This window comes from Yamadazyma tenuis, chromosome 6 (assembly GCF_029203305.1).
Source record: "Yamadazyma tenuis chromosome 6, complete sequence".
Classification (NCBI taxonomy): Eukaryota; Fungi; Ascomycota; class Pichiomycetes; order Serinales; family Debaryomycetaceae; genus Yamadazyma; species Yamadazyma tenuis.
The window spans coordinates 248,611-272,732 of NC_089466.1; the positions used below are offsets into that span (position 1 = coordinate 248,611).

General features: G+C 41.0%; 12 protein-coding genes across 12 annotated transcripts; 6 read left to right on the plus strand and 6 right to left on the minus strand. All coding sequences in view use genetic code 12, as the record gives it.

The window, feature by feature from the left end:
• Positions 1–11: 11 nt before the first annotated feature.
• Positions 12–4,296, minus strand: PSN45_004337 (uncharacterized protein; the record flags this gene model as incomplete). The annotated part of the gene is made up of 2 exons (XM_006687112.2): positions 12–2,101; positions 2,742–4,296. 2 exons carry the CDS (start codon positions 4,294–4,296, stop codon positions 12–14), a joined length of 3,645 nt encoding a protein of 1,214 aa, XP_006687175.2.
• Positions 4,297–5,009: 713 nt separating this feature from the next.
• On the plus strand, positions 5,010–7,235 carry PSN45_004338 (uncharacterized protein; the record flags this gene model as incomplete). The annotated part of the gene is made up of 1 exon (XM_006687111.2): positions 5,010–7,235. One exon carries the CDS (start codon positions 5,010–5,012, stop codon positions 7,233–7,235), a length of 2,226 nt encoding a protein of 741 aa, XP_006687174.2.
• A 1,418-nt stretch (positions 7,236–8,653) lies between these two features.
• On the plus strand, positions 8,654–11,710 carry PSN45_004339 (uncharacterized protein; the record flags this gene model as incomplete). Its single annotated transcript, XM_006687110.1, has 1 exon — positions 8,654–11,710. One exon carries the CDS (start codon positions 8,654–8,656, stop codon positions 11,708–11,710), a length of 3,057 nt encoding a protein of 1,018 aa, XP_006687173.1.
• Positions 11,711–11,790: 80 nt separating this feature from the next.
• On the minus strand, positions 11,791–12,276 carry PSN45_004340 (glutathione peroxidase; the record flags this gene model as incomplete). The annotated part of the gene is made up of 1 exon (XM_006687109.2): positions 11,791–12,276. One exon carries the CDS (start codon positions 12,274–12,276, stop codon positions 11,791–11,793), a length of 486 nt encoding a protein of 161 aa, XP_006687172.1.
• A 436-nt stretch (positions 12,277–12,712) lies between these two features.
• MDM34 (ERMES complex subunit) lies at positions 12,713–15,446 on the plus strand (the record flags this gene model as incomplete). The annotated part of the gene is made up of 2 exons (XM_006687108.2): positions 12,713–14,247; positions 14,639–15,446. The coding sequence occupies 2 exons, from the start codon at positions 12,713–12,715 to the stop codon at positions 15,444–15,446; spliced, it is 2,343 nt and encodes a 780-aa protein (XP_006687171.2).
• A 290-nt stretch (positions 15,447–15,736) lies between these two features.
• RGD1 (Rho GTPase-activating protein) lies at positions 15,737–17,644 on the plus strand (the record flags this gene model as incomplete). Its single annotated transcript, XM_006687105.2, has 1 exon — positions 15,737–17,644. One exon carries the CDS (start codon positions 15,737–15,739, stop codon positions 17,642–17,644), a length of 1,908 nt encoding a protein of 635 aa, XP_006687168.1.
• Positions 17,645–17,677: 33 nt separating this feature from the next.
• On the minus strand, positions 17,678–18,337 carry PSN45_004343 (uncharacterized protein; the record flags this gene model as incomplete). The annotated part of the gene is made up of 1 exon (XM_066158270.1): positions 17,678–18,337. One exon carries the CDS (start codon positions 18,335–18,337, stop codon positions 17,678–17,680), a length of 660 nt encoding a protein of 219 aa, XP_066014367.1.
• Positions 18,338–18,404: 67 nt separating this feature from the next.
• PSN45_004344 (uncharacterized protein) lies at positions 18,405–20,813 on the plus strand (the record flags this gene model as incomplete). Its single annotated transcript, XM_006687104.2, has 1 exon — positions 18,405–20,813. One exon carries the CDS (start codon positions 18,405–18,407, stop codon positions 20,811–20,813), a length of 2,409 nt encoding a protein of 802 aa, XP_006687167.2.
• Positions 20,814–20,866: 53 nt separating this feature from the next.
• On the minus strand, positions 20,867–21,208 carry QCR10 (ubiquinol-cytochrome c reductase core subunit 10 qcr10; the record flags this gene model as incomplete). Its single annotated transcript, XM_006687103.2, has 2 exons — positions 20,867–21,094; positions 21,200–21,208. 2 exons carry the CDS (start codon positions 21,206–21,208, stop codon positions 20,867–20,869), a joined length of 237 nt encoding a protein of 78 aa, XP_006687166.1.
• A 320-nt stretch (positions 21,209–21,528) lies between these two features.
• On the minus strand, positions 21,529–21,930 carry ACP2 (mitochondrial acyl carrier protein; the record flags this gene model as incomplete). The annotated part of the gene is made up of 1 exon (XM_006687101.2): positions 21,529–21,930. The coding sequence occupies one exon, from the start codon at positions 21,928–21,930 to the stop codon at positions 21,529–21,531; it is 402 nt and encodes a 133-aa protein (XP_006687164.1).
• A 487-nt stretch (positions 21,931–22,417) lies between these two features.
• On the plus strand, positions 22,418–22,933 carry MRPS12 (mitochondrial 37S ribosomal protein uS12m; the record flags this gene model as incomplete). Its single annotated transcript, XM_006687100.1, has 1 exon — positions 22,418–22,933. One exon carries the CDS (start codon positions 22,418–22,420, stop codon positions 22,931–22,933), a length of 516 nt encoding a protein of 171 aa, XP_006687163.1.
• A 74-nt stretch (positions 22,934–23,007) lies between these two features.
• On the minus strand, positions 23,008–24,015 carry ARC35 (Arp complex subunit; the record flags this gene model as incomplete). The annotated part of the gene is made up of 1 exon (XM_006687381.1): positions 23,008–24,015. The coding sequence occupies one exon, from the start codon at positions 24,013–24,015 to the stop codon at positions 23,008–23,010; it is 1,008 nt and encodes a 335-aa protein (XP_006687444.1).
• Positions 24,016–24,122: the final 107 nt, after the last annotated feature.

The window sequence follows — 24,122 nt, forward strand, 5'->3', positions numbered from 1 at the left end:
GTACAACTCTTTTACCCTAAAGTAGAGATAACATCCTTATAAAAGTCGTCAAGACTGAAGTCTTCCTTGTGCTCTTTCATAGATAACATAAGGAGCCACAACAGGTCTCCATCATCACCCGCTTCTACTTTTTGATCAAATCGGTCGGAGGCTGCATATCCATCAGTTGAAATGAACGGATAGTCACTAGGAATTGAAGCAGAATAGAACGTCTGGTTAATTTCAAACTCGTTGATAGCTTTTGTCAAAGAAGACACTAAAATTCTGATGCAGTTGGTGGTAAATCCAAAATTCCCAGTGCAATTCACTCTTTGTTTGATCCTGTCCAAGTTCACCTTGCTGGTCAAATGTTCATAAATCTTAGTGAACTTCCAACTTGCGTAGCACAGGCTGGAGAGAAGTCGATTAATGTCTCGGAAAAAACTGCCTAACTTCATCAAAAGGATTTCAAGGTCTGTAGTTTCCAAGTCGATTATCCTCAATTTTATAAGGGTTGAAGCGATAATGAGAGACACTCTCTGGACAGTCACAAGTAAACGAGGAAAGAAGACGAACCTGAGCATTTTCCCTTTACTTTCAGGGTTTAGAAACGCTCGGTCAATCAATGGCAATACCGACTTTCCAATAACATTGAAGATTCTGATCAAATAGGTGATTCCTTTTGCGGGTTTATTTATGGTCAAATAGTGTCCATAAAGCATGTTGCACATTGATATTAAAACGTACCCGGTAGAAATGTAGAACTTCACAGTGTACGAGTGGTACATTCTCATTGCCACTATATCATTACTTTCATGGAGGTACCATTGGAAAAGCTTTATGGTGTTCTTCAAGTTGGCAAAACAGGACTCAACCACCTGGAAAGATGAACCGACGTTCACCTTTTCATCGGAGGCATGGATAACATACAACTTGTTCAAGCTCTGGAAAGACCGCTTCATATGGACAAACATTCTGATCGAATGCTTATCAACCTCGAGGTCGAGGGCGTTTGCATCTCTTATATCATCACTTGCTACTGGCACCGAAGTGTTGAAAAAAGACTTACCAACGTTGGAGGGGTGGCCCAGAGTTAACATACTGGAATGGTCATGTAGACAAATTAGATACCAGAACTTTTTCCTAAGGTTGTCTTCGCTTCGATTGGAGGTATGCGAATCTTGATGTAGACCTAACGAGAGACCAATTTGCAACATTACTGTGTTGATCATCTGAACTTCGTCATCGTCTATCTCTTCTGATACTTCAGGGCTTTCGATTCGCCAGATCCTGATAAACATCAAAAATTGAAGAATGGTGAAGTTGGACTTGCCGAACAAATCAAACTGATTAAGAAATATCTGGGCAAGTTGATACACTTGCCAGTTTTTAGCAGTGTTATGATCACAGTTGAGCTCTTGGGAAATTTCTTCATCTTCGCCGCCAGTGAAAAAGCCCTCCTGATATATCGTTACCATTACAAGTCGGAGAATAATTAACAAGATCCCTAGATGGGCAAAGTCGATGTTGGAAGAAATGTGGAGCTGTGTCACCGGTTTCAACACATACTTGCGACCCCCTAGGATCCTCTCCATGTGAGCAATGAAATGGCTCTCATTAAGGAATGGAAAGATCGAGTACAATTCGGTAAAATAATGGTGGAGGATAATCCAGATAATCTTATGTTTGGGTAAGATCAGGATCACTTGATTAAGGATCTTTTCAAGAACATCGGGGTTATCCATCAAGTTGTATAACGCTTCTTTTGAGATATTTTTAGATTCTTGCCAAACTCCATCCTTGTACGCCTGTAAGCCTGCCACTTCAGATATAGGGTCGTTGTCATTCAAATAATTAAATGTATTTGCATCAAATATGATTCTTTGGTCTCTTCCAAATAACGAGTCAGATCTTTTCCCAGTTTGTTGGGCCTCCGTGGCCAGGTCGAATGCCTCTTTCAATATGGGATCGAACTTGATCAGCCCCCAAATTGTGGGAGCACTGCAGAACTTATTTGCGGCTGGAGTTCTCTGATAATGACAGTCGTGCATTGTGAAGAAACTGGCTTCATCATCACTTTCGCCGTCATCCTCTATCGAATCCCGGAGACGAATGGAAGACTCTAGGCGGGTTATTTTTTCGTTAAGTTGGAATAAGGAAGATGATAGGTCTAATGGATCGGAAGGTGACGGAGATTCTTTCTTTAGAGAAGGCAGGGGTTTGGTGGGTATAGAGTACTCACAGGTAGCTTTGAATTGAATGCATCGATTGCAGGGCTTCCCCTTGTCGCATTTGATCTTTCGCCTACGGCAAAAGTTACACAGCACGGTCTTTCTCTTCTTGAGAGGTAGCAGCATGTTTGGCTTTATTTCGCAAATGCGAAAACTGATGTACTAGACCCAAAATACCAAATAGACATGCACAAGTGGGCAAGAAAAATAGACATGATCTCAGGTAAGTAGTGTAGTGAGATGGCACCTGTAGCGGTTGCCGATATTCCATCAATGGCTAATCTCGGAAAGAAGCTGATTCCAGACAATCAATTCAGAGAGCGGCGATGACAACAAGGAGTAATAAGAAAAGGAAGAGATCTAGAGGAAAGTCTGCAGAGACCTCGGGTAATTCCATATTTATATTTTCCAAGTCTATTATATTCCTAAGTATTCGTAAATTTGCAGCACCACATCAACACAAACAAAGCTCCCATTTCATCTCTTGTACCACCTCCACCCAATCAAACAACCGTGCTCCGTTCTCATTACGGTCCCAGCACTTAAGTATCACTGCCTTGGACCGAGTCACATTTCCCACACTGTAACAGGCTTGGACCTTATTCATGACATCCATAAACAGTAGCCGAGCAGGCCCTACGGCGTTAATGCCCACAATTGTTAACGGAAACGTCAAACAGGAAACGAACCTCGAGTGCACGAGGGAGTGGATATGAGGAAGAGCCTCATCCACAAGTAACAGGATATCTACCGATTTGGGCACCAGACGTTTGAAGTACATGTAAAGCACCAATTTGGTAGCCACTTTGTAGAGCTTGAAGAGCGTCAAGTAGTTGTGTTTGGCACTGTCTTGCAAGAGTTCGAACTGGTGGTTGACAGGTTCACACAGTTCGACCTTGGCCCAAAACCGGTGGAAAGCAGCATCTAGGGCCTGGAGGTCGTCTTCATCAATTCTCACCTTCTCATTAAGAATGTCTCCCAAGTGACATATCAAATCGTTATTACACCCCTGGTAGGGGTCCACCCCGTAGTTCACAAGGTTCAACTGGTAGTTTTCAATGGGGAATCGGGTTCCCCGTATGAAGGCTCCTGACTGTAAAATATCATGATATTGAAAGTTGGAGATGAGCCATTTGACATCGTTGGAATGCAGAAACTTCTCCAACAAGAAGCTGAATCCACCGTTGGCATCGATGCCGTTGAAGCAGTTGGTGAGCATTTTGTGCCAGTAGTAGACATCTCCCAGGCATACCTGTATACCCACCATGATCTGGTAGAAACACAAAAGAGTGTAGTAGCGACTGATGTCCAGAATACTGAAGTTCTGAGCAAGTTGAATTGACTTGTTCATGTACCGTTTGACCTGGAGGTTTTTAAGGCCGTTACCCTCTCTGAAAATGCCTCCCCAACACGCCAACGCATTGGAAATCGCTTCTTCTGTCAAGCTGATTTGGAGAAATGTCTTGACAAAGTAGTTGGATGAGTGTTTGTCAATGCACAAAAGCGGGCTGACCTTCTCTTCGAAATACTGAAGAAACTGGATGCCGTGCTCATCGAGGTGGAGGTTCAACGTAGACAATGATGGGGGAATTAATTGGGGACTGGATTGCGATGATGGAACCAATTGTGGACTTGATTGCAATGATGGGACCAATTGTGGAGTTGATTGCGGGCTCTGCGACATGAGGTCGTCAAGGGAGAGGTTTTCATCGGCATCCATGAGCTCTATAATCTTACGCCATCGGCTGTCGGGAGATGTGGGTGTATTTATAAGCACTGGTGGTGTGAGGACCTCCAAATTGTCTGGCACTGGCAGGGTTGATACCTGGTACGTGGGAACGATTGGTACCTTGTACAGTATCAAAGCCTCTATCTGGGGATCGGGTGGTGGTGGTGTTTTCAGTTTGGTGACTTTGGCGGGTCTGAAAGTACGATAAGCACACTCAATACCTCTCCGTTGACATAAGCCACAGGCCGGTAAGGTCTCGTCGCATTTCTTCTTGCTGTGCTTACAGGCGGAACAGCCATTGCGGGACCGGACGGTGGAGCCAATGACAAAGTTGAATCTCTGACGCTGCATTACCATGGTTGGTTTGTAATAATGATTTAGATGTTAGCGCGGGCTGCGAAAGCCGCCGATCTGAGGTGAGGCTCAAGATGCCAGAACACAGATATTTTTGACACCAGAGCAAAGTTCAGATGAGGTAGCCTAGAACCCCTGGTGGATCCTTCCACAGTATCTCCCAGTCTCTCCCGTCTCTCTCAACCTCCCCCAGTCGCCCCCAGTCTATATCCACCCATTAATCACTACCAGTCCCTGCCACTCACCCTCTGCCACTCACACCCCGATATGGACCCCACTTCCCAATGGCTCGCAACTGCCCCCATGCCATTATAAGCCTCCGCTCCCTTTTTAGGCAACCGAATACATGGGAGATCTTGGCCCGTCAGGCGCGCCAACATCAGTTCCCCACATCTATTGTTTGAAAAAGTTGGGGCTCTCGAAGCACTCCGGGTGATGCCAGCATCGGACACAGTGGCAGCCCTGTACCCCTCGGCCCCTCTCCAGGAACCAGTAAACACGTCTCTTGGCTCTAATTACCGCAAGGCTCTGGTATCTAGCTCCCCCCTCCAAAAAAAAACAGGTACACCCATCTTGTCCGAGTTCGCAGACTTTTAGGGTCCCCCCACGCTTCCCCAAACTTCGCTACCAAAACTACTTTTCCGATCACCAGAAAATAAAATTCTACAACTACTTCTTTACACCTATACCAGTCCGAGATTTTAGCCTCCCTACAGATGTCGGCCCAAATCCACTCGAACATTGACGTGTCCGACTGGAACCTTAAGAACAACCCTTCTTCCGTGACAATGAGCGAAACGCCTCAACCCCATGATTCGTCAGCCGCCCGGCCTCAGAAACCTAAAACCAAACGGTCAATTCGAGCCAAATACTCTCGGCCTTGTGATGGATGTGCCCTTAGAAAGGTCCGGTGTGACCAGCAAAAGCCTTGCTCTCGGTGCGTGGAGCACAATGTCCCTTGCACCGATAACCGGCTCAAAAAGAAGTGTGGGCCTAAACATATCCACAAAAAGACCAGAGACTCCATCAACAATTTATCGATGGGTAACGCCAAAATCAACACCTTGGGCGACCATAACCAGATCTTAACCTTGGATAAACTCTTACCATGTCTTCAGATCTATCAGACCTGGTACTACGGGATTTGGCCGGTGTTACTGGTGGCTCACTTGGTGCTGAGAATCGTCCAATTAAACCCCAACAGCGACTCGACCCTCAGCAAGGAAAATGCTACCAGCTATGCCTTGTGCTGCGCCGTGTGTGCGGCCATCACTCGCCAGCTCACGTTCTTGACGGCGGGGAACCCCATTGTGGGGGCCCCAGCCAATATCGATGCCAGCCAGTACGCTAAAGAGGCTATTCGGGCACGTAACTTGTTTGACTACCGACTTGACCCTTCTCACGACAACTTGTTGATCTCGTTCTTTCTTTACATCTATTATATCAACATTAAAGATGGGATCCAAGCAGCCATCTTGTATATGAAAGAAGCCATCTCCATTGCTCAGTTACTTGGTTTACACGATCCTAGAACATATTCTGCGAGACCCACCGCCGAAGTCCACCGGTTGCGAAAAATTTATTATATGCTTTTGGTGACCGAAAGGTTTCTGTGTATCGAAGATAATGTTCCAGTGTGTTTGGAACCTTCAATCCCCTTGCCATCGTTGGAGGATGAGGAGTATAGTGGCTTGTTGACGGGCTTCATCGAGTTAGTCAAGATCTTTTCCATTCCTGATAAGCGGTTTTTCGATAACTTGATCAACTATAGTAAGAAAAATCCCGGCAACTTGAACAACTTCCAAAACCTCTTTGTGTCAAGTGGGACTCCAACTCGCAAATGGATAACAGATGTGCAAGTTCGCTTGAGCAAGATCGAAGTCACCAATGCTTCAAGTGACACCCAGAGGTTGAACATCATTCTCTCCAAGCACTGGATGCGTGCATTGGCCTGGCACATTTCTTCTCAAAACGGCCTTTTGATCAAGAAGGATACCGATCTGGAAAACCCCTGCCTTTCTTACCAGTACCCCATTGAAATAGCTAAAGACTTTTTGATAAGCACCGAAAACCTCCCTATTTTTGCTTTCGAGTCCAACGGACCCGGGGTACTGGTTAAACTACTCGAAATCGCCTTGGCAGTGGCCGACTCCGTCAATGAGTGTATCATCAATAAAAGTGAGTATTTCACTGCCTATAACTTGTTGACGTCGATCTTCAACTTGGTTTCAAAATTCAAAAGTGAAATCACTATTTCTGAAGAACTATATGTGAAGGTCGAGTCCATTGTGCGGCGTAAATCTATGCCTCTGCCCATCTACCCCAAGAGTTACATTCGTGAAGTCAATAATGATGGAGAAAGCATTGCTTCTGAGGAACAGGTTCGCTTGACACCCGAGGATCCAAGGCCTAAAGCCGACTTTTCCAAACTGCATGACAAGGATATTATACCCTCTGAGTTTAAGTATTTGGAACCAATTCCTTCATTGCTCAATTCTCCTGGAGAAGGCGATTTTCAACCTCATTCTCCTTTCACTCAAATGACGATGGCTTTCTCGATGTCACCCAACCAGTTTGGACTAGAAGAGTTCAACTTAGAGATACAAAATAGACAATCGCATGAGCCGTTCCAAACTTTCCAACACACCCAATCACCCTCGTCTGCTCAATTGCACCAATTGGAACTACAGCTTCACCATCAGTTTAGCCAATTCCATCCCAACCAAGATAACCAGTACCAGTATGGGACCCCCAACAAATCTCAAGTCAATGGAGATGGTCCTGACCAGGGTCAAATCCAAAATGATGATGTTTCTTCCAATTCTCACCACGACAATGACCTGACGTCTTCCTTCAAGAACGATTTCGGCTCCCCGTTGAATTCCGATATTAGTTCTTCGTATGGTTCATCCGTAAGTTCTGGTGATCAAAGCAATGTATAAATCAACTCCAGCATGCCCCTGATAAATAGCTGTGCACAATATAATGAATATAAATTACGGAAATTAATGCCTTATGAGTAGTTTTTTTCGCAACCATCGCATTTCTCCTCGGATATTTTGTGGTAAAGTTTATCGCAACTACAGAAAATTGCACGGAATTACTCCGGGCTTGATAAACATTACTGTAAGTAAATGAAACCTGAAATGGCTATTTGTATAGTTTATCCGGGTGTGCCCCTCTATTACCTCATCATTGACCGGCTATACTTGCTGCTGCTGCGAGCAGTGGGGTGATGAACCAGGAATGAGGTATTTGTGCTCCCTAGTTGCGGTCTGTGGTTCTATTGCAACCTTCTGCTATTTGCATTCTGTAGTCTATTACGTCTCTTGTTTATCCAGTAGGATGATCTGGTGTCATTGTCACCACCATCTCCGCAACAATACAGTCCGTTCTGGTTAAACCTTGTGTTAATGTATATGACAGTTCGACACCTAAATTGTTACAAATGTCCTCTTCACTCCTGGCTGTATATGAGCCTTAGATCTATGTTGATAATCTCAGTAAACGGCTCTGTTGGCTCGTCGATATTCCCAATGATCAAAAGGAAAAAGTAGGGAAGCAACAACAAATTCCGAACTATTTCTAATACCGAAATCACCACGAGCAAATACTTTTCCACAGCCAACTGAACCAATTGGGCTATCATTGGGACGGATACGAGCAATTTGGTGCCGTTGGCGGCCACTTTATCGTTGGCTCTAGCACTCACTTTGAAGATAGGTTTATGCTAAACACAAAGTTTGTATTATTTCGTTATCTACGGATTCTTGTTTTTTACTCATTCCTACAAGCCCTTTTTGCACTTTGACATTAAAACTTGCTCTGGGGCTCTGGTCTACGGATATTTGTCCCCACCCGGCCTCAGTAATATAGGTATCAAATTATAGATTCTTGTTGCACGGAGCTGCTCCTATCACCGACGTGGCCGGGTTTTGGTGGTGTTGGTTCTACGGGAATGCCCTAAAAGATGCGCAGAATTTTTGCAGCTATGGCAACCTGACGCTTTTATGTGTATTTTTTTTTAGCTACAAAGCCTACAAATCAGGCTCCACATGTGCGCGTTGTTTGTGTGAGCGGTGCTACTGCTAAGTTGTAGTCAAGTTGGTGCAGTATTTAAGTTCAGTGTAGACGCGTCTTGGACGATTCACGGTCATACTTATTGCAATTTCAAAAGTCCCTTCTTGCCCTACAAGGAGACGATCGTATCGGTTGTATCACCCTGTGGTTGCCTTTTACTTACGGCAAATACATCAAATACGCGCATCTAAATGTGGTTGTGTGATTTGAGTGCCCAGTTGAACAAGTGCGTTGAGAAAATAAATTTCAACTTATCAACATTGTGAACACAGCCAACCCCATGACAGGAAAAGTTATAGATAGGGACGAGGTGGACGTACCGTCACCTTCGCCTCAGCCGGTGGTACTGATTCCACAGGATACGTCTACCTCCACAAACGTGGGCCAAAACAGACAAAAGTACTTTGTAACCTCCGACAAGCCCAGGCTTGATGCTGAGGATACAGCAAAAAGATTCAAATACTTATTGGGATTGACAGACTTATTCAAGCACTTCATCAATGCCAAAGCGGAGAAGGACGCAGGCATCCGGAAAATCTTGAATAAAGTTGAACTGGAAAGAACTGGTGAACAGGTTCCCAATCACAGAGGCAGAAAGACCGAAAAGGAGGAGGATGCTGAGTTGTTGAACGATGAAATTGAAACTCCAGCCATAACCGAGTTTACCGAAAGTCCTGCTTATGTTCATGGAACCCTTAGACCTTATCAGATCCAAGGGTTGAACTGGCTTGTATCTTTATACGAGAACAACTTATCGGGAATATTGGCAGATGAGATGGGGTTGGGTAAAACCCTCCAAACTATCTCATTTTTGGGATACTTGAGGTATTTCAAAGGCATAAATGGCCCCCATATTATCATCACCCCCAAATCCACCTTGGATAACTGGGCCAGGGAATTTGCCAGATGGACTCCTGATGTAAGAGTTTTGGTACTACAAGGTGATAAAGACCAAAGAAACCAATTGATCAATCAGAGGTTGATGACCTGCGATTTCGATGTAGTCATTTCTTCGTATGAAATTGTTATCAGAGAAAAGTCGGCTTTGAAGAGGTTCAAATGGGAATATATCATCATTGATGAGGCCCATAGAATCAAGAACGAAGAGTCATTGTTGTCCCAGATTATAAGAATGTTCCATTCTAATAATAGGTTGTTGATAACCGGAACCCCTTTGCAGAACAACTTGCACGAGTTGTGGGCGTTATTGAACTTTATATTGCCTGATGTGTTCGGAGACTCCGAAGCGTTTGATCTGTGGTTTCAGGATAATGAGGGACAGGATGAAAATTCGGTTGTACAACAATTGCACAAAGTCTTGAAGCCGTTCTTATTACGGAGAATCAAAAGTGAAGTGGAAAAGTCTTTATTGCCAAAGGAAGAATTGAATGTCTATGTCAAAATGACCGACATGCAGAAGAAGTGGTATCAAAAGATTTTGGAAAAAGATATCGATGCTGTCAATGGAGCCAGTGGTAAAAAAGAAAGCAAGACTAGATTACTCAACATTGTTATGCAATTAAGAAAGTGCTGTAACCATCCTTATCTTTTTGAAGGGGCTGAACCTGGTCCCCCATATACCACCGATGAACACTTGGTGTTCAACGCTCAAAAGATGATAATCTTGGACAAATTATTAAAGAAGTTCAAACAAGAGGGTTCAAGGGTCTTGATATTCTCTCAAATGAGTAGAATGTTGGATATTTTAGAAGATTATTTGCTCTTCAGAGAATATGAATACTGCAGAATCGATGGACAAACCGACCATGCTGATAGAGTAAATTCCATCGATGATTACAATAAACCGGGATCTTCCAAATTCGCCTTTTTGTTGACCACAAGAGCTGGTGGATTGGGCATTAACTTAACAACGGCAGATATTGTAATATTATTTGATTCCGACTGGAATCCTCAAGCCGATTTGCAGGCTATGGACAGAGCTCATAGAATTGGCCAAACCAAGCAGGTTAAAGTGTTCCGGTTCATTACCGAACACGCCATTGAAGAAAAGGTGATTGAAAGAGCCGCTCAAAAGTTGAGGTTGGATCAATTGGTTATTCAGCAGGGAAGGCATGCCCCCAATATCAGTAACCAGAGTAACAAGGCGGCTTCGAAGGATGAATTATTGAATATGATTCAACATGGTGCCGCTGAGATGTTTAAAAGCGACTCTACTTCCAAAGCCGGAACAGTAGAGCCAGAAGATGATGATATTGATGCCATTTTGGCCAAATCGGAAGCCAAAACGTCTGAATTGAATCAGAAATATGAAAAGTTGAACATAAATGCCTTGCAAAACTTCACTAATGACGAATCAGTATATGAATGGAACGGGGAAAACTTTAAGAAAAAGGAACCCACAGCCATCACCAACATTGGACATGCTTGGATAAACCCCGGTAAAAGAGAAAGAAAGGAAAACTACTCCATTGACATGTACTATAAAGATGTGTTGAATACTGGAGGAAGTAGATCAACTATCAAGTCGGGACCAAAACCTCCAAAGCAACATAACATCTATGATCATCAGTTCTTTCCGGCTAAGTTGCTTGAGCTCCTTGAATTGGAAAAGAACTATTATAAAAAGCAGATAAAATACCAGGTTCCTCTTAAGAGTGGACCACCCAATACCTTGGATGAACGACAATTGGAACAAAAACTTGAGCAAGAAGAAATAGAAAAATCGAGGCCTTTGACCGAAGAAGAGAAACAATTGAAGGATGAGCTCCTTACCCAAGGATTTGGTAATTGGAACAGACGTGATTTCCAGCATTTCATAACCTTGAATATCAAATATGGTAGAAACTCGATTCAGTTGATCACCAACGAGTTCGAGGATAAAACCATCGATGAGGTCAGAGACTATGCGAAGAGTTTTTGGAAAAAATATGAAGAAATCGACGGGTATGAACGTTATATCAATCAGATCGAAACTGGTGAAGAGAAAATCATCAAAATCAAGTTACAGAAAGAAGCATTAAGGAGAAAACTCAGTCAATTCAAATATCCTTTACAAGAACTCACATTGAAGTTCCCACCTGCGTCTTCCAACCGAAAGGTTTGGTCAGAGGACGAAGACCGGTTCCTATTGGTACAGCTCTACAGGTTTGGAATCGATAGACCTGATATCTATGAAAGAATAAAAGAAGCTATACGCGACTCGATTTTGTTCAAGTTTGACTTTTTCTTCCAATCTAGAAATACCACCGAGATATCCAGAAGGTGTCAAACCTTGTTGGGTTGTGTTTTGAGAGAAATGAACCCACCGGTTACGGGATCCAAAAGAAAGTCTGAAACTCCCGACGTAGGTGAAAAGACCAAAAAACCTAAAAAGTAATCCACAATGGACTTTTACATATTTATAAATATATTAATTACATGAACGTCCACTTATACAATTATTATCTTACCCAAACGTCACCCGAGTAATGGGGTCAAGTACTTCTCGAATGTCAACGGACTAATATCACTGGGGAACCTATATACAACGTTACCGTTTCTGTCTATAACAAATTTTTCAAAGTTCCAAAACACACCTTGGAATCCGAGTTTACCTGGCCGGGCAGCCTTTAAAAACTTATAAATATCGTCTGCATTGCTTCCGTTCACCAAAACCTTGTTCATTATGGGGAATTCTACCCCAAACTTTTGTTTTGTTTCCCTTACGATCTCATCTATCGGAGCCGGCTCTTCGTTCCAAAATTGGTTACTTGGAAAGGCCAATATCACAAGTCCATCGTCCTTGTATTTGTGATATAGCGTTTGAAGCTCTTCAAACTGCGGAGCAAACCCACACAATGTCGCGGTGTTAACAATAACTATCACTTTACCCTTATATTGGCTTAAGGAAACCTGTTGAAGGGTAGAATCTAACACCGAGATGTCGTAAATTGATTGAGCCATTGGATTATTTTGAGCAATGGGAACGAGAGTAAGATCAGTATCTACTTGAATCGGGTTTCTGAATGGACCTGGAGGCGGTATTCACGTTCTCAGACACCCCAGCACCGAGTAGATTCTTGTAATATCCAAACAGCTATATGAAATGAAAATGACCAACTGGGTCGTGTACCACCCCCGGTTCTTTCGCACTTTAGCTCGTCTGATCATTTTGAGATCCTTACAAAATTTTTTGTGATTGCACAAACATTGTCTGATCAAGGAGACTCAGTTAACCCCGAACCATTTATTGTTCACAAGAACGTAAACCATTCATTTATATATCATCCAGTATCGACCACAAATAACCTATTTTTTTGATTTGAACAGTCTGCTCAAGTATTTTTATTTGCCCCTTCCTAAGACACACATTGTTTTTATTTCCTGAACCCGATAGAAAATGTCTTTTAACGTGGATTGGAACTTATTAGAGACGGAGTCTATGGCCCAGTGGACCAAGGAGCTACTCACAGAAACGTTGAATTCGGGCAAACGTCCCAATATATTAGCGTCTGAAATCGAGATTAAAGACTTAAACTTCGGCAAAATCCCTCCCACATTTGAGATACTAGAAATTGGAGAGTTGGAGACAGACCGATTCAGAGGCATCTTCAAAATCAACTACGATGGGGATGCTCACATCACTTTGCACACCAAAGTTCAAGCCAATCCGTTAAAGATTTACAGTGATAACTTAACTGAATTGGAAGACTTCATCGGAGGTTCCAGTGACTTTATTAAGCCCAATTTCCAGCTCTCGAATGACGAATTTTCTTTGCCTTTAGACTTGAAGTTGAGTGATATAAAAATCTCTGGTATTGGAATCATTGTATTCTCCAAAACAAAAGGATTGACCCTTGTTTTCCGTAACGACCCCTTAGACTCCATCAATGTCAGCTCCACCTTCGACATGGTGCAAGTGTTGGCTAAGTTCTTACAAAGCCAAATTGAAACTCAAATCAGAGACTTGTTTAGAGAGACTCTACCCACTGTGTTACACAAGTTGTCCTTGAAGTATATTTCCTCGAATAATGATAATTTCTTGAATAACTTGAACTTGCACAACTTCAATGTTAACAACAACAACGAGGTGGTCTTGTTTGATTTGAATAACGAATTCAATAACTATTCGGCCAAAAACTTGCAGAAAAACTTAAAGCTCTTTAATTCAAGAGAAACATTGAACTTGCATATTCCAAAATTCAAGAATGTTATTCAAAGATCCAACTTGCAGAAGTTCAACAAGAAATTGTCGCCAAATTTACTCACATCATTAAGCTTGATAAATGATAATAAGGTATTTGATAATAATGGCAGCAATGGAATTCCAATCAACTTTTTGGTGGATAAGGAGTACACAGATGTACAACACATTGTCAAGAACATCTCAGACATCCAGTCAAATAACTATTACCAAAAGAATGTGAACAACAACATGGCGAAGCCCAAGAGAAGAGTTATTAAATTGAACCGAAACAAGACATCCAAGAGTATTGACAATAATGCAAGCAATACTATGTCTGTAGCTGAAAGCACCCTATTATCTAACTACAACGGCATTTCTCAGACCTCAACGATGAATGATGATGACAACTTAGATGTTACACAGTCTGAGGACATGGAGTCTGAGGGAAGCACGTGCGTCGATGAACAAGATGATGTGCTACAACAACCAAGACCATTGAGATTAAACGAACTCAAACAGATTCATTCTCATTCACATTTCCACCGGAACTTCGACAATAGTTCACCAAATAATTCCAACAGCTCTTTCTTGAGTGGAGTGGGAATAGGTAACAACTACTTTAACTTCACCAACAAGGAGCACGTGAACCCTGATGAGTTCAAGAAGTCTGACGATGAGGTCTATAATGAAGTTAATGAGAAATCTAACAACTACCTTGATGTGAAAAGCATCAAGGAGAAATTGAACGAGTTACGAAAATTGCAGATGGAAAACCACAAACATTTTTACATGGAGATGCCGCCCCCTTATCAACTATAAAGTAGGAGCCGGCTCTCCTTTGTGTGTATTTATTTAGTTCTTATTTATTATATTTATTCATGTAAATAAACTGGTATGAATTTAGTTTTTTATTACATCTCTCAAATGGGTAATATTAGTTTCATCTCTGCGCGTGCGAAACAAAAACAAAAAAATTACCTTAAAATCAAAATCAGCTAGTTTGCCATTTTTTCTGTTGATGACGTTCGGAAGCTTTGAAGAGCTCTGCAAACATACATCCTTGCCCTTGTGCTCTGTTATAAGCACATCCAACTCTACCAGTGAGTTTACGCGGGGCGTTTTACCCCAATGTTACAGCAGATCGGTCGAATTGGCAAACACCATGATTTTCCTGGTTGGTAATGCTTTCATTCATTTTGCCACTTTAGGAGTGTTATTGATCATCTTGTTCAATGTCAGAGCAAAGTACACTGCCATCGGAAGAACAGAGATGTTGTTTTTTTTCTACTTGTTTATTGGTTTAACTGTAAGTTCATTGGTGGTCGATTGCGGTGTTACACCTCCTAGCAGCAGCAGTTATGCATATTTTGTGGCGGTTCAAATGGGCTTGGCCGGCTCTTGTTGTATATCGCTATTGTACAACGGGCTTTTGTGCTTCCAGTTTTGGGAAGACGGGTCTCGAAGATCCATGTGGATATTGAGGTTGGTGTCTATTGGGTGGTTTATTGTCAACTTCTTCATTGCCATTTTTACTTTCAAGAACTGGGGAACAGGCTTGAGTACCACAAACACAACCGGCTTATTTGTCGTGGGATACGTGTTGAACGCGTTCATTTTGTTTGTATATGTGGTGAGTCAAGTAGCATTGGTGTTATTTGCCTTGGATTCATATTGGCCCTTGGGTGCCATATGCTTGGGGGTGTTCTTCTTCGTGGCCGGACAGGTGTTGATGTACGTGTTTAGCGAAAAGATTTGTGAAGGGGCCACTCACTACATAGATGGAGTCTTCTTTGCTACCGTGTGTAATACTTTCACGGTAATGATGATTTACAAGTTTTGGGACATGATCACGACCGATGACTTGGAATTTTCGGTGGCTACGGTAGAGAACGGGGTGCGTTCTTTTGGTCTCGAAGATGAAAAGAGAAACAGCACCTTTTTCTCCTAGTTTAATAGAGAAAGAGTGACCCACAGAGAGAAAGATAACACCTCTCCATGCGAAATGCCTGTACGGGTTAGCATTTACCCATAAAAATATATACAAGGAAAATATATAACCTAAACCTGACATCCATAAAGCAGCCATTCTGTCTTGGAACTCGGTTCTATTTTTGGTCAGGCCAACGTCATGGCTGCGCTTCGCATAAATAAACACATCACCGCTTTTTCGCGCGACGATTCGAAACCCCATTAAAAACATAATTCACGATTGAAACTACTAGCAACCTTTTGTTTATCATGTCGGAAATAGAAGCACCCAGACTCTTAGAGCTGGATCAGATAATCAACATCTTGAACAACGATGGTAGTTTGGACTTGTTATTGAATAGATTAAAGAAAAGTGTCACCACTGGAGAGGAGTTCTCAAAGTACATCAAGAAGAAAGCCATCATAGAGGACGACCATTATTCTCAACTAAAGAAGTTTGGCAGTCAATCCAGGCAGGCACTTAAGAATCCTTCGAAGTTGAAGGAGGACTCGTTCAGTGATAAGTTGGACAAGATCATTGAATTTGACGAGAAACTATACGGGGTTGGATCTTCCTACGTGACTGCTTTAAACGTCATGTACGATGAATTAACGTCTTTGATTGCTGCCGTCATCAGATCAAGAAAGCAGATCAAAGAAGAAGGTAAGCGGAAAGAAAAGGATTGTCAGGATTCTATTCAAGCTGCTGAAAAGGCCAAAATGAAGTATAATCACTTGTGTGATGATTTGGACAAGCTCAAGAACGGTGACCCCAAGAAGACCTTTTCTTTGAAGAATAAGAGTTATGAGCAACAAGAAGACGACTTACAAAGGAAAGTCGACTTGGCGGATCAAGATTATAGATCCAAAGTGGCTACCTGTAAGAAATTAAAGGATGAAATCTTGATGGTATACAGACCCACTCACACTAAGAAATTAAAGAACTTGGTTTTAGAAATGGACATTGCCATGAATGTTCAATTGCAAAAATTGGCCACTTGGAACGAGACCTTGATCATGAATTCTGGAGTCTTGGTGGCCCCTTTAACATCGTCAAAACCCTCAATGAAGGAGCTTGCTAACGCAGTTGATAATGAGAAGGACCTTTACAATTACATCCTCCGAAGTGAGAAGGAGTTTGCTCAAAACAGGTCTTCTTTGGTGCCAATTGAGTATAAGGTCCATCCATCCTTGGCCAAGTATGAACCACCCAAGTCCAACAAACCATTCTTAAACAACTCGAACCCTAAAAATGTATCGAATATGGCTCTCCCACCTGTTTCTACAGCCTTATATGAATCAACCAGCAGCTCGGGTAGTAACACCAATTATGCCAACAACTCCGTAAACGATTCCGGATTATCCACTTCTGGGTCAGGAAATGTAAATAACTCATATGGAGCTCCACGTCTGCCAAGCGGTGTTAGCGATGCCCAGACTGCACTCACCTACAACTCATTAGATCCAAACAGTCAGCCAAATACACCAGAGCTAAATGGAGTGAAATCATTGAGTCAAGTGTCGCATGCTAATCTTGGTAGTAGTACTTCTTCCAATAGTCAACCTACCTTTGGAGTATCTATTGAAGAATTGATCAACTTTGCAGGAATTGATAATGTTCCTTTGGTGGTAAAAAAGTGTATTGAAGTTATTGAAACGCATGGTTTGGAATTGGAAGGTATATACAGAAAGAGTGGAAATGTTTCCATTGTACAGAACTTGAGAGAATCTATTGACAAAAAGTTCACCAATTATTTATTGATAGGCAACAACATTGATCCAACCAATGTGATAGACACAGACATTTACTGTATTGCATCCTTATTGAAGTTGTATTTTGCCAGCTTACCAGAACCATTATTGACAGAAGAATTCTACCAATCATTCATAGAGACTGTTAAGTCGCTAGATGAAAACTTTATCGCCAAAAAATTGCACCATTTGGTGTACAACTTACCAGATGGAGCCTATTTCACCTTACGAGCATTAATATTCCATTTGAATACAGTTGCATCCAAATCGGACACCAACCGAATGACAGTTAAGAACTTGGCCATTATTTGGGGCCCAGCTATTTTGAACGATAACTCAATGAACCCCCAAGACTTGAGCTACAAGAGTAAGGTTGTGGAAGAATTGATGTTGATTGCTAATGACATCTTTGATACAGAAGACTAAGACCAGCTAAATATGCAGTTTATGTAACAACTATTAATACATTAAATGAAACCCTTTTTTGGGTGCCTCGTTGGTGGAACCTGCCGACGTGCTACTATTACCAGACGAATTCCCCTCTTTATTGGTGCTGGAATTTCTCGACGTGTTTACACTGTTGTATTTGAATCTAGGAGCTTTGGTTACTTTGTTTGGACGGTAACTAGATCTCTCTTTATCTGAATTATGAATCTCCTTATCCTTTTGTAGTTGAGCTTTCTTTTGCTGCTCTTGTTGATGCTCTTCTTCAAGTATCCTATTGAATTCCTCGTCGGTAATGCCCTCCTCTCTCCTCTTCACTTCCTTCAACTCCTTCCTCAACAACTCGTGGAACTCAGGGGAATCAATGATCTTTTCTTGGATGTCTTTATCCACAATACTTAGCAAGCTTGTCAGATCCTTGGAATTGTGTTCACTCATGATTTCTCCCTGGATTAATGCTGCCATCTTTCCCTTATTCTTCATTAGTATATCAGGATTATTCTTCACCTTGCTCTCAACCATTAGCTTCAATTTTAACAACAAGTTTGAGTGCGTTTCCGACGACTTAAAATTCTCCAACAACGTTTTCCTCTGCTTGTCGAATGCTCCTCGCTTCTTGTATACCCCCGTGAGGGCTTTGGGGTCGGTTATCTTCGGTATTTCTTGTCCAGACATCTAAATTGCAATCTGTATTTTTATCCAAATGCGCGCTTCTCATATATATTGAAGGGATCACTAACTGATGGCTGATATACCCACAGAAGAGCTTTTGAATTTCAAAGGGCTGGGGTCGGGATTAGTAGCTCCTAGTGCTACTCTTAGTATGAACCTAACGAAGGCCTCTAGTACCAGTTTGAACACTAATGATATGGCCATTTCTCACAATCCAGTACCTTCCCATTTATCACAATCAAGAGCAAGATCTTCTAGTGCTAATAAGGTGAGTTTTAAACGGCTCAAAACTCACTCCTCCAAATACAGAAACGAAGAGCATTCATTGAAGCAATTGGAATTTTCCAAAGCTTTGGTTCATGAAGCAATTGACTTGGTATTCAACTCTGAGCCATTGAAGTATGGTTACAGCTTTTACTACCAAAAAGTTGAAGCTATTTGCAAGTACAAACATGCAGAACAATCCAAACTTGCAGAACACTTGAAGGGGAAGATTGAGGACCACTTTTTCCTGGTCGTCAAACCAAAAGTATTTGAACTTGTACATTCCCATAATCTCGATGTAAAGCAGTTCATTTCAGACCTCCTAAAGGTGTATGAGAAATGGGAATCAAAACTCAGACTTCTTGGGAAATTGTTCTTGTACCTAGATAGAAGCTATTTACTTCAGCACCCCAACAAGAAAGTCATACTAGAATTGGGACTTGAGTTATATGTGGACAACCTTCTTGCCGATCCAATAGAGGAAGGTATAATCACCATAGACCGCTACACGTCATACTTGTCTCAGTGTCTACGTAGCGAGGTCCAAGAGGATCTAGCCCTTGCTGAAGTATTTTCCAGAATGCTTATAAAGCTAAATTTCAGCCAGAAAATCAAGTTGGATAATAAAATCATCAGTCTGTGTTTGAATTTAGCCAAAGACTTAAGAGAAGTATGGTCTCAAGATTATGATGATTACGTTCACAAGACTTTGAAAAAAATATCTAAGATAATTACATTTTTCAAAGAATGTGGACAACCTAAAGACTTTTGTGAAAAACTACTAATTCAGCTCAAATGGGTCACCATATTCTTTGACTTCAACGAGGTCATTCTGCACTGTTTACCTTATATGCTATCGAGCGAGAATGGATTACAGTTATCCATGATTTATAATTTTTGTGAACTTACTCCTAAGGAATACAGCATTGACTCTATTCCTATTTTTGTTTTGCACTGGGGAAAGATAGTATCACAACAAGTGCAACAGGAGATTGACAAGGAACTGGATATTAGTACTGGAAGCGTCATTGTGAATTTGGTGAAGGTATATGAAAAGTATAGAACGGTGGTTGAAACCAAGTTCAAGAAAAATGAAAAGTTTGAATTTGAAATCAGACATTCGTTCAGCCGGTCTATCAATGCCTCTAGGAAGACGAATTCCTTGATAATAAGCCATTTGTGTAAGTACAGTGATACTTTCTTCAAGACTAAGAAGGCCGGTATTACCTATGACGAATTTGAAGCTCACTTCATGGTTATCTTCAAGTTTTTGAACAATAAAACTGACTTTATTGTAAATTACAAAAATCAGTTATCACGGAGGTTGTTACTCAGTAGAAACTCATCTATTGTGCTTGAAAAGAAATTGGTAGACTCCATAACTAGTATTGTGGGTGAAAATGATGATTCCATTGGATTGAACGTGATGTTTAAAGATTTGGCTAAATCTCAAGAGAAATACTCTCATTTGAAAGGTCTTGGTAACGACTCGATTGAATTTAATGGATTGATATTGGAGAAAAAGCATTGGCCTGAGGTTCCTAAACAAGATAGCAGTGTCATTCTTCCGCCCAGCCTTCTGATGTTAATTGAATCATTCAATAATCTCTATAAGAGCCTGGATGAAAAGTTGAAAAATCATTCTTTAGACTGGGGCTGTTATAATCTACACCAGCTTTTGATTTCATGTCATTTTAATGGAGGTGCATATGAACTTAATGTGAATTTACTCCAGGCTATAGTGATATTGTTATTCAACGACAAAGATACGATCACCATGGATGAACTTATTCAGCAGTCAAACTTGGATGTAAAGCTTCTTCGAAGAATTATCCTTTCATTATCGGATAAGTATAAAATCCTCATTGAGGATGGAGACCTTATTAGGTTCAACCACAGCTTCACTGATAAGTCTAAAAAGTTGAAAATTCCTTTACCAAGAGACAGGGATATTGGAAGTAGTACTTCTAATATCCCAGGTGACGATAAAATAACCACCAGAAATCGGGACACTGAAATAAGATCTGTAATCGTCAGTATCATCAAGGTTGACACAAAAATTCTCTTTACCGACTTGATAAATAAGGCGATAGAGACTGTGAGCAAAAAGGGCCCAGTATCCATTCAAGATATCAAGAGCAATATCGAATTTTTGATTACAAAAGAGTACATTACAAGAGATACGGATAACGTGACATTAACCTACGTTCCCTAGTAACCCGAAGTTCATGTGTTTATTAAGTTTAATGATAAATAAATGTAAATATTTTAGATTGGAATATCTTCTGGATCTGGGTTATATTCCCAGTGTTGACCAAAATAAGGAATCTTCTTATAGAAAGTGTTTTGAAACAATGGAACCCCTTCAGTGAAAGTGGCAACGGCGGCACCGGCGGCACCTCCCCATAACACTAAGTTTGGTAAGTATTTCTTAGCAGTTGGGATTGACACACCAGCGAAGCTGGCAATGGATTTGTAGGCTGGACCTCTAATGTACTACAAAAAGAAGTTAGTATTTTGTTATACATCTTCAGTAACACCGTGTGATGCCAATTGTGATACCACATGGCTCGTTACAATTATCTTTTAAGCTTGACATACTGAAACCATGCTGTTGAGTATTGATAATTATTTCAGTGTAATTTTCGCACTTCCATTGGTTGAAAATCAGTCGAAGTGAAGATGGGTCGCGCACAATCCAAACTGCTAAAAGTCTAAGAGGTAGCAAAGACAAACAGTCAACAAAACGTAACAACTCACTTGCTACCACGTGAGGAATCAGCTTGGTATCAAATCTGTATTTCGTGTAAAAGTATATGAGTTCTACAAACCATAACTTACTCTATGATAGTGTTCTTTTGAAACCTAAAAATACAACAAAATGATTGTTACATGCAACAATGATAGCTCAGTAAGCTTCTTGGTCCCTTTTAACAAGCATCTGGTTGGGCCAAGATGTAGTCAATAGTCTGACCAACAGTTTTCAAGGAGTCAGCTTCGTGATCAGGTATTTGTATGTTAAATTCATGTTCCAATTCCATCACCACTTCTACAACGTCCAAGGAATCCAATCCCAAATCTTGAATAAATGAGGCTTCTTCTTTCAATTCTTTACCAGAGTCGGCGATTTTTTCATATCCTTCAAGCAATTCAATTATTCTTTCTCTTGCGATCTCTCTGGTTAATTCTGGGAATCCTGAGTAAAACCGGACACCTTGAGGCTTTTGAAATTGAAGGCTGTTGGATAAAACAGGGTTGAAAATAGCTGGGGAAATGGCTCTTCTGCCTGATGAGACTCTTGGGAGTTGAGCTTTAATTAATGATCTGAACATTCTGAGTGTATGTAATGAGAATTCTTTGATTTTTGAGTGGTCGACTGACAATGCGAATGCGAATGCAATCAAGTGTGATTTTTTTACCCGGCGCAGACGAAGTAAGACTGATTTAGAAAAGGTAATGTTGTACCTACATTGTAGAGAAAGTGTCTTAACATAATATCAATGATTTCGAAGTTCCTTTACAAGTTTCAATAATTTTCAGTAATTATTGCGTATTTTACTGAAGGTTTTCTCTCTTTAACCCTCAAATATGCATGCATTCTTCCAAATCTTGTTGGAAACTTCTTGATCTTTGCCTACCAGTTCTTGTGGATATTTCAACTAAAAGAATACTTTATATGTATGTGCTTACTCCTTCTCGGTGGGATGGGACGTAGTCATTTATCTTATGTACCAGTTTATTGGGTGTGCGCACGCTGCCACTTCAAATTGTCGCACTACCCAATGTAAATTTTTCATCTTGGTCAAGGCCGACTTTAATATGTTCAGATCTTTAATAAGCGGTATAAAGGTGGTTAAACCTGCATTACTGTCCACGAACTACGTTTCTAGCATAAAGCAAAACGTCGGTATTCAAACTTCCCTTATTCCACAAGCCTTCAACTACCAGAAAAGGTATGCCACCTTAAACCAGATTAAGAGTGGAAAACAAGGCATACCAAATAAACCATATATTCCAGGAGCTCCTCACTTACAGGGAAACCCATTCAAGAAAGGGGTTGTGTTGAGAGTGATGATTGTGAAACCAAAGAAACCTAACTCGGCTCAAAGAAAATGTTGCAGAGTAAGATTGACTAATGGGAATGTTATTACAGCTTTAATACCGGGAGAAGGACATAATTTACAAGAGCATCATGTTGTGTTGGTGAGAGGCGGAAAGGTTCAAGATTTACCAGGAGTGAACTATAAGCTTGTGAGAGGAGCATACGATTTAAATGGTGTAGCGAATAGGGCTACTTCTAGATCAAAGTATGGAGTAAAGAAACCTCAACAGTGATTGGTGGTTATACCTTTAAATTTTGTAAATAACTAGCTTCACATATAATGTATATATAGAATAAGGATTTCATTTCAACCTCTACCGACTTCAAATCTTCTTCCACTGGCTGTTTTTCTATTTTCAATCAACTTTCCTTCATCATCAACGTTTTCAGGCTTGGCCCTATTCAAAACTTTCAAGAACTCCTTGACTCTAAATCTCATTCGTGAATGCATGTAGGCTTTGGCACACTTGATGTGGTAGTGGAAATAGTTTCTGAAGAACTGAATGTGAGAAATGCAATTCTGTCTTCTATCACCTTTGACTAGATGCCTAGGGAAGAGGACAAATGTAACATACCCTTTATTGTCATCAGCACGTCCTTGAATTACATTCCTTATATCAAGAGGGGGCTCAATGTGGGAGTACAATACTTGTGGAGCAGTTTGAACCGTTCTTCTTCTGGCATCAACAAATTCTTGCAAAAACACTCTACCAAAGATCTTGTCAGTTTCATCCTTGAAAATCGTTGAAAAGATGACAGTGACTCTATCGAAAGACGGTTTGATGTAAATACTTTCATCCAACCCTCTGTAGTTGATAGTCAAAATTGATTCATTTTCCAATTCTTGTTTAACCTCCTCAGAATAAACATTGGAATTGGCATATGTTTCGGCCAACTCATCGTATCTGCTAAACGCTTTTTCAAAAGGGGCTGCAATAGAGTTTCTCTTTAAGTTTGCAAGTTCGGAGACTAATTCCTCTTTGAACTCGACATCTTCTTTCTGTGCTACACTCAAGTCCAACACAAATGAAAAGTCGTAACCAGCTTCAGTTTCAATCTTTTGTAACACCTTGTTGAACTTGGCATATTTTGCTTCTAAGTATTCCTCAACGCCATAGTTGACTAAATCCAGCCAACATTTAACGTAAATTGAAACAACTACCAAGTGTTTAGCTGTCGAGTTGGAGACTTGATAGGTTGTGAAGTCGAAGTCAGTGAAGGTTCTTTGGATACCTTTTAAGCTTTCTATTTCTGTGCTAAGGCACTCTCTGATTGTTTTTTCCAACAACAAATTACTCAGTTCAATCTGTAACATTTTCAGAATCTGTGTTTCGTTGACACTTTATTGATCAGGGATTTAACAATTCAAGTGCGAGTGCGAGTGGGATTTTCATTTGCAGGTCGCAGCAGGATGCAAAACGA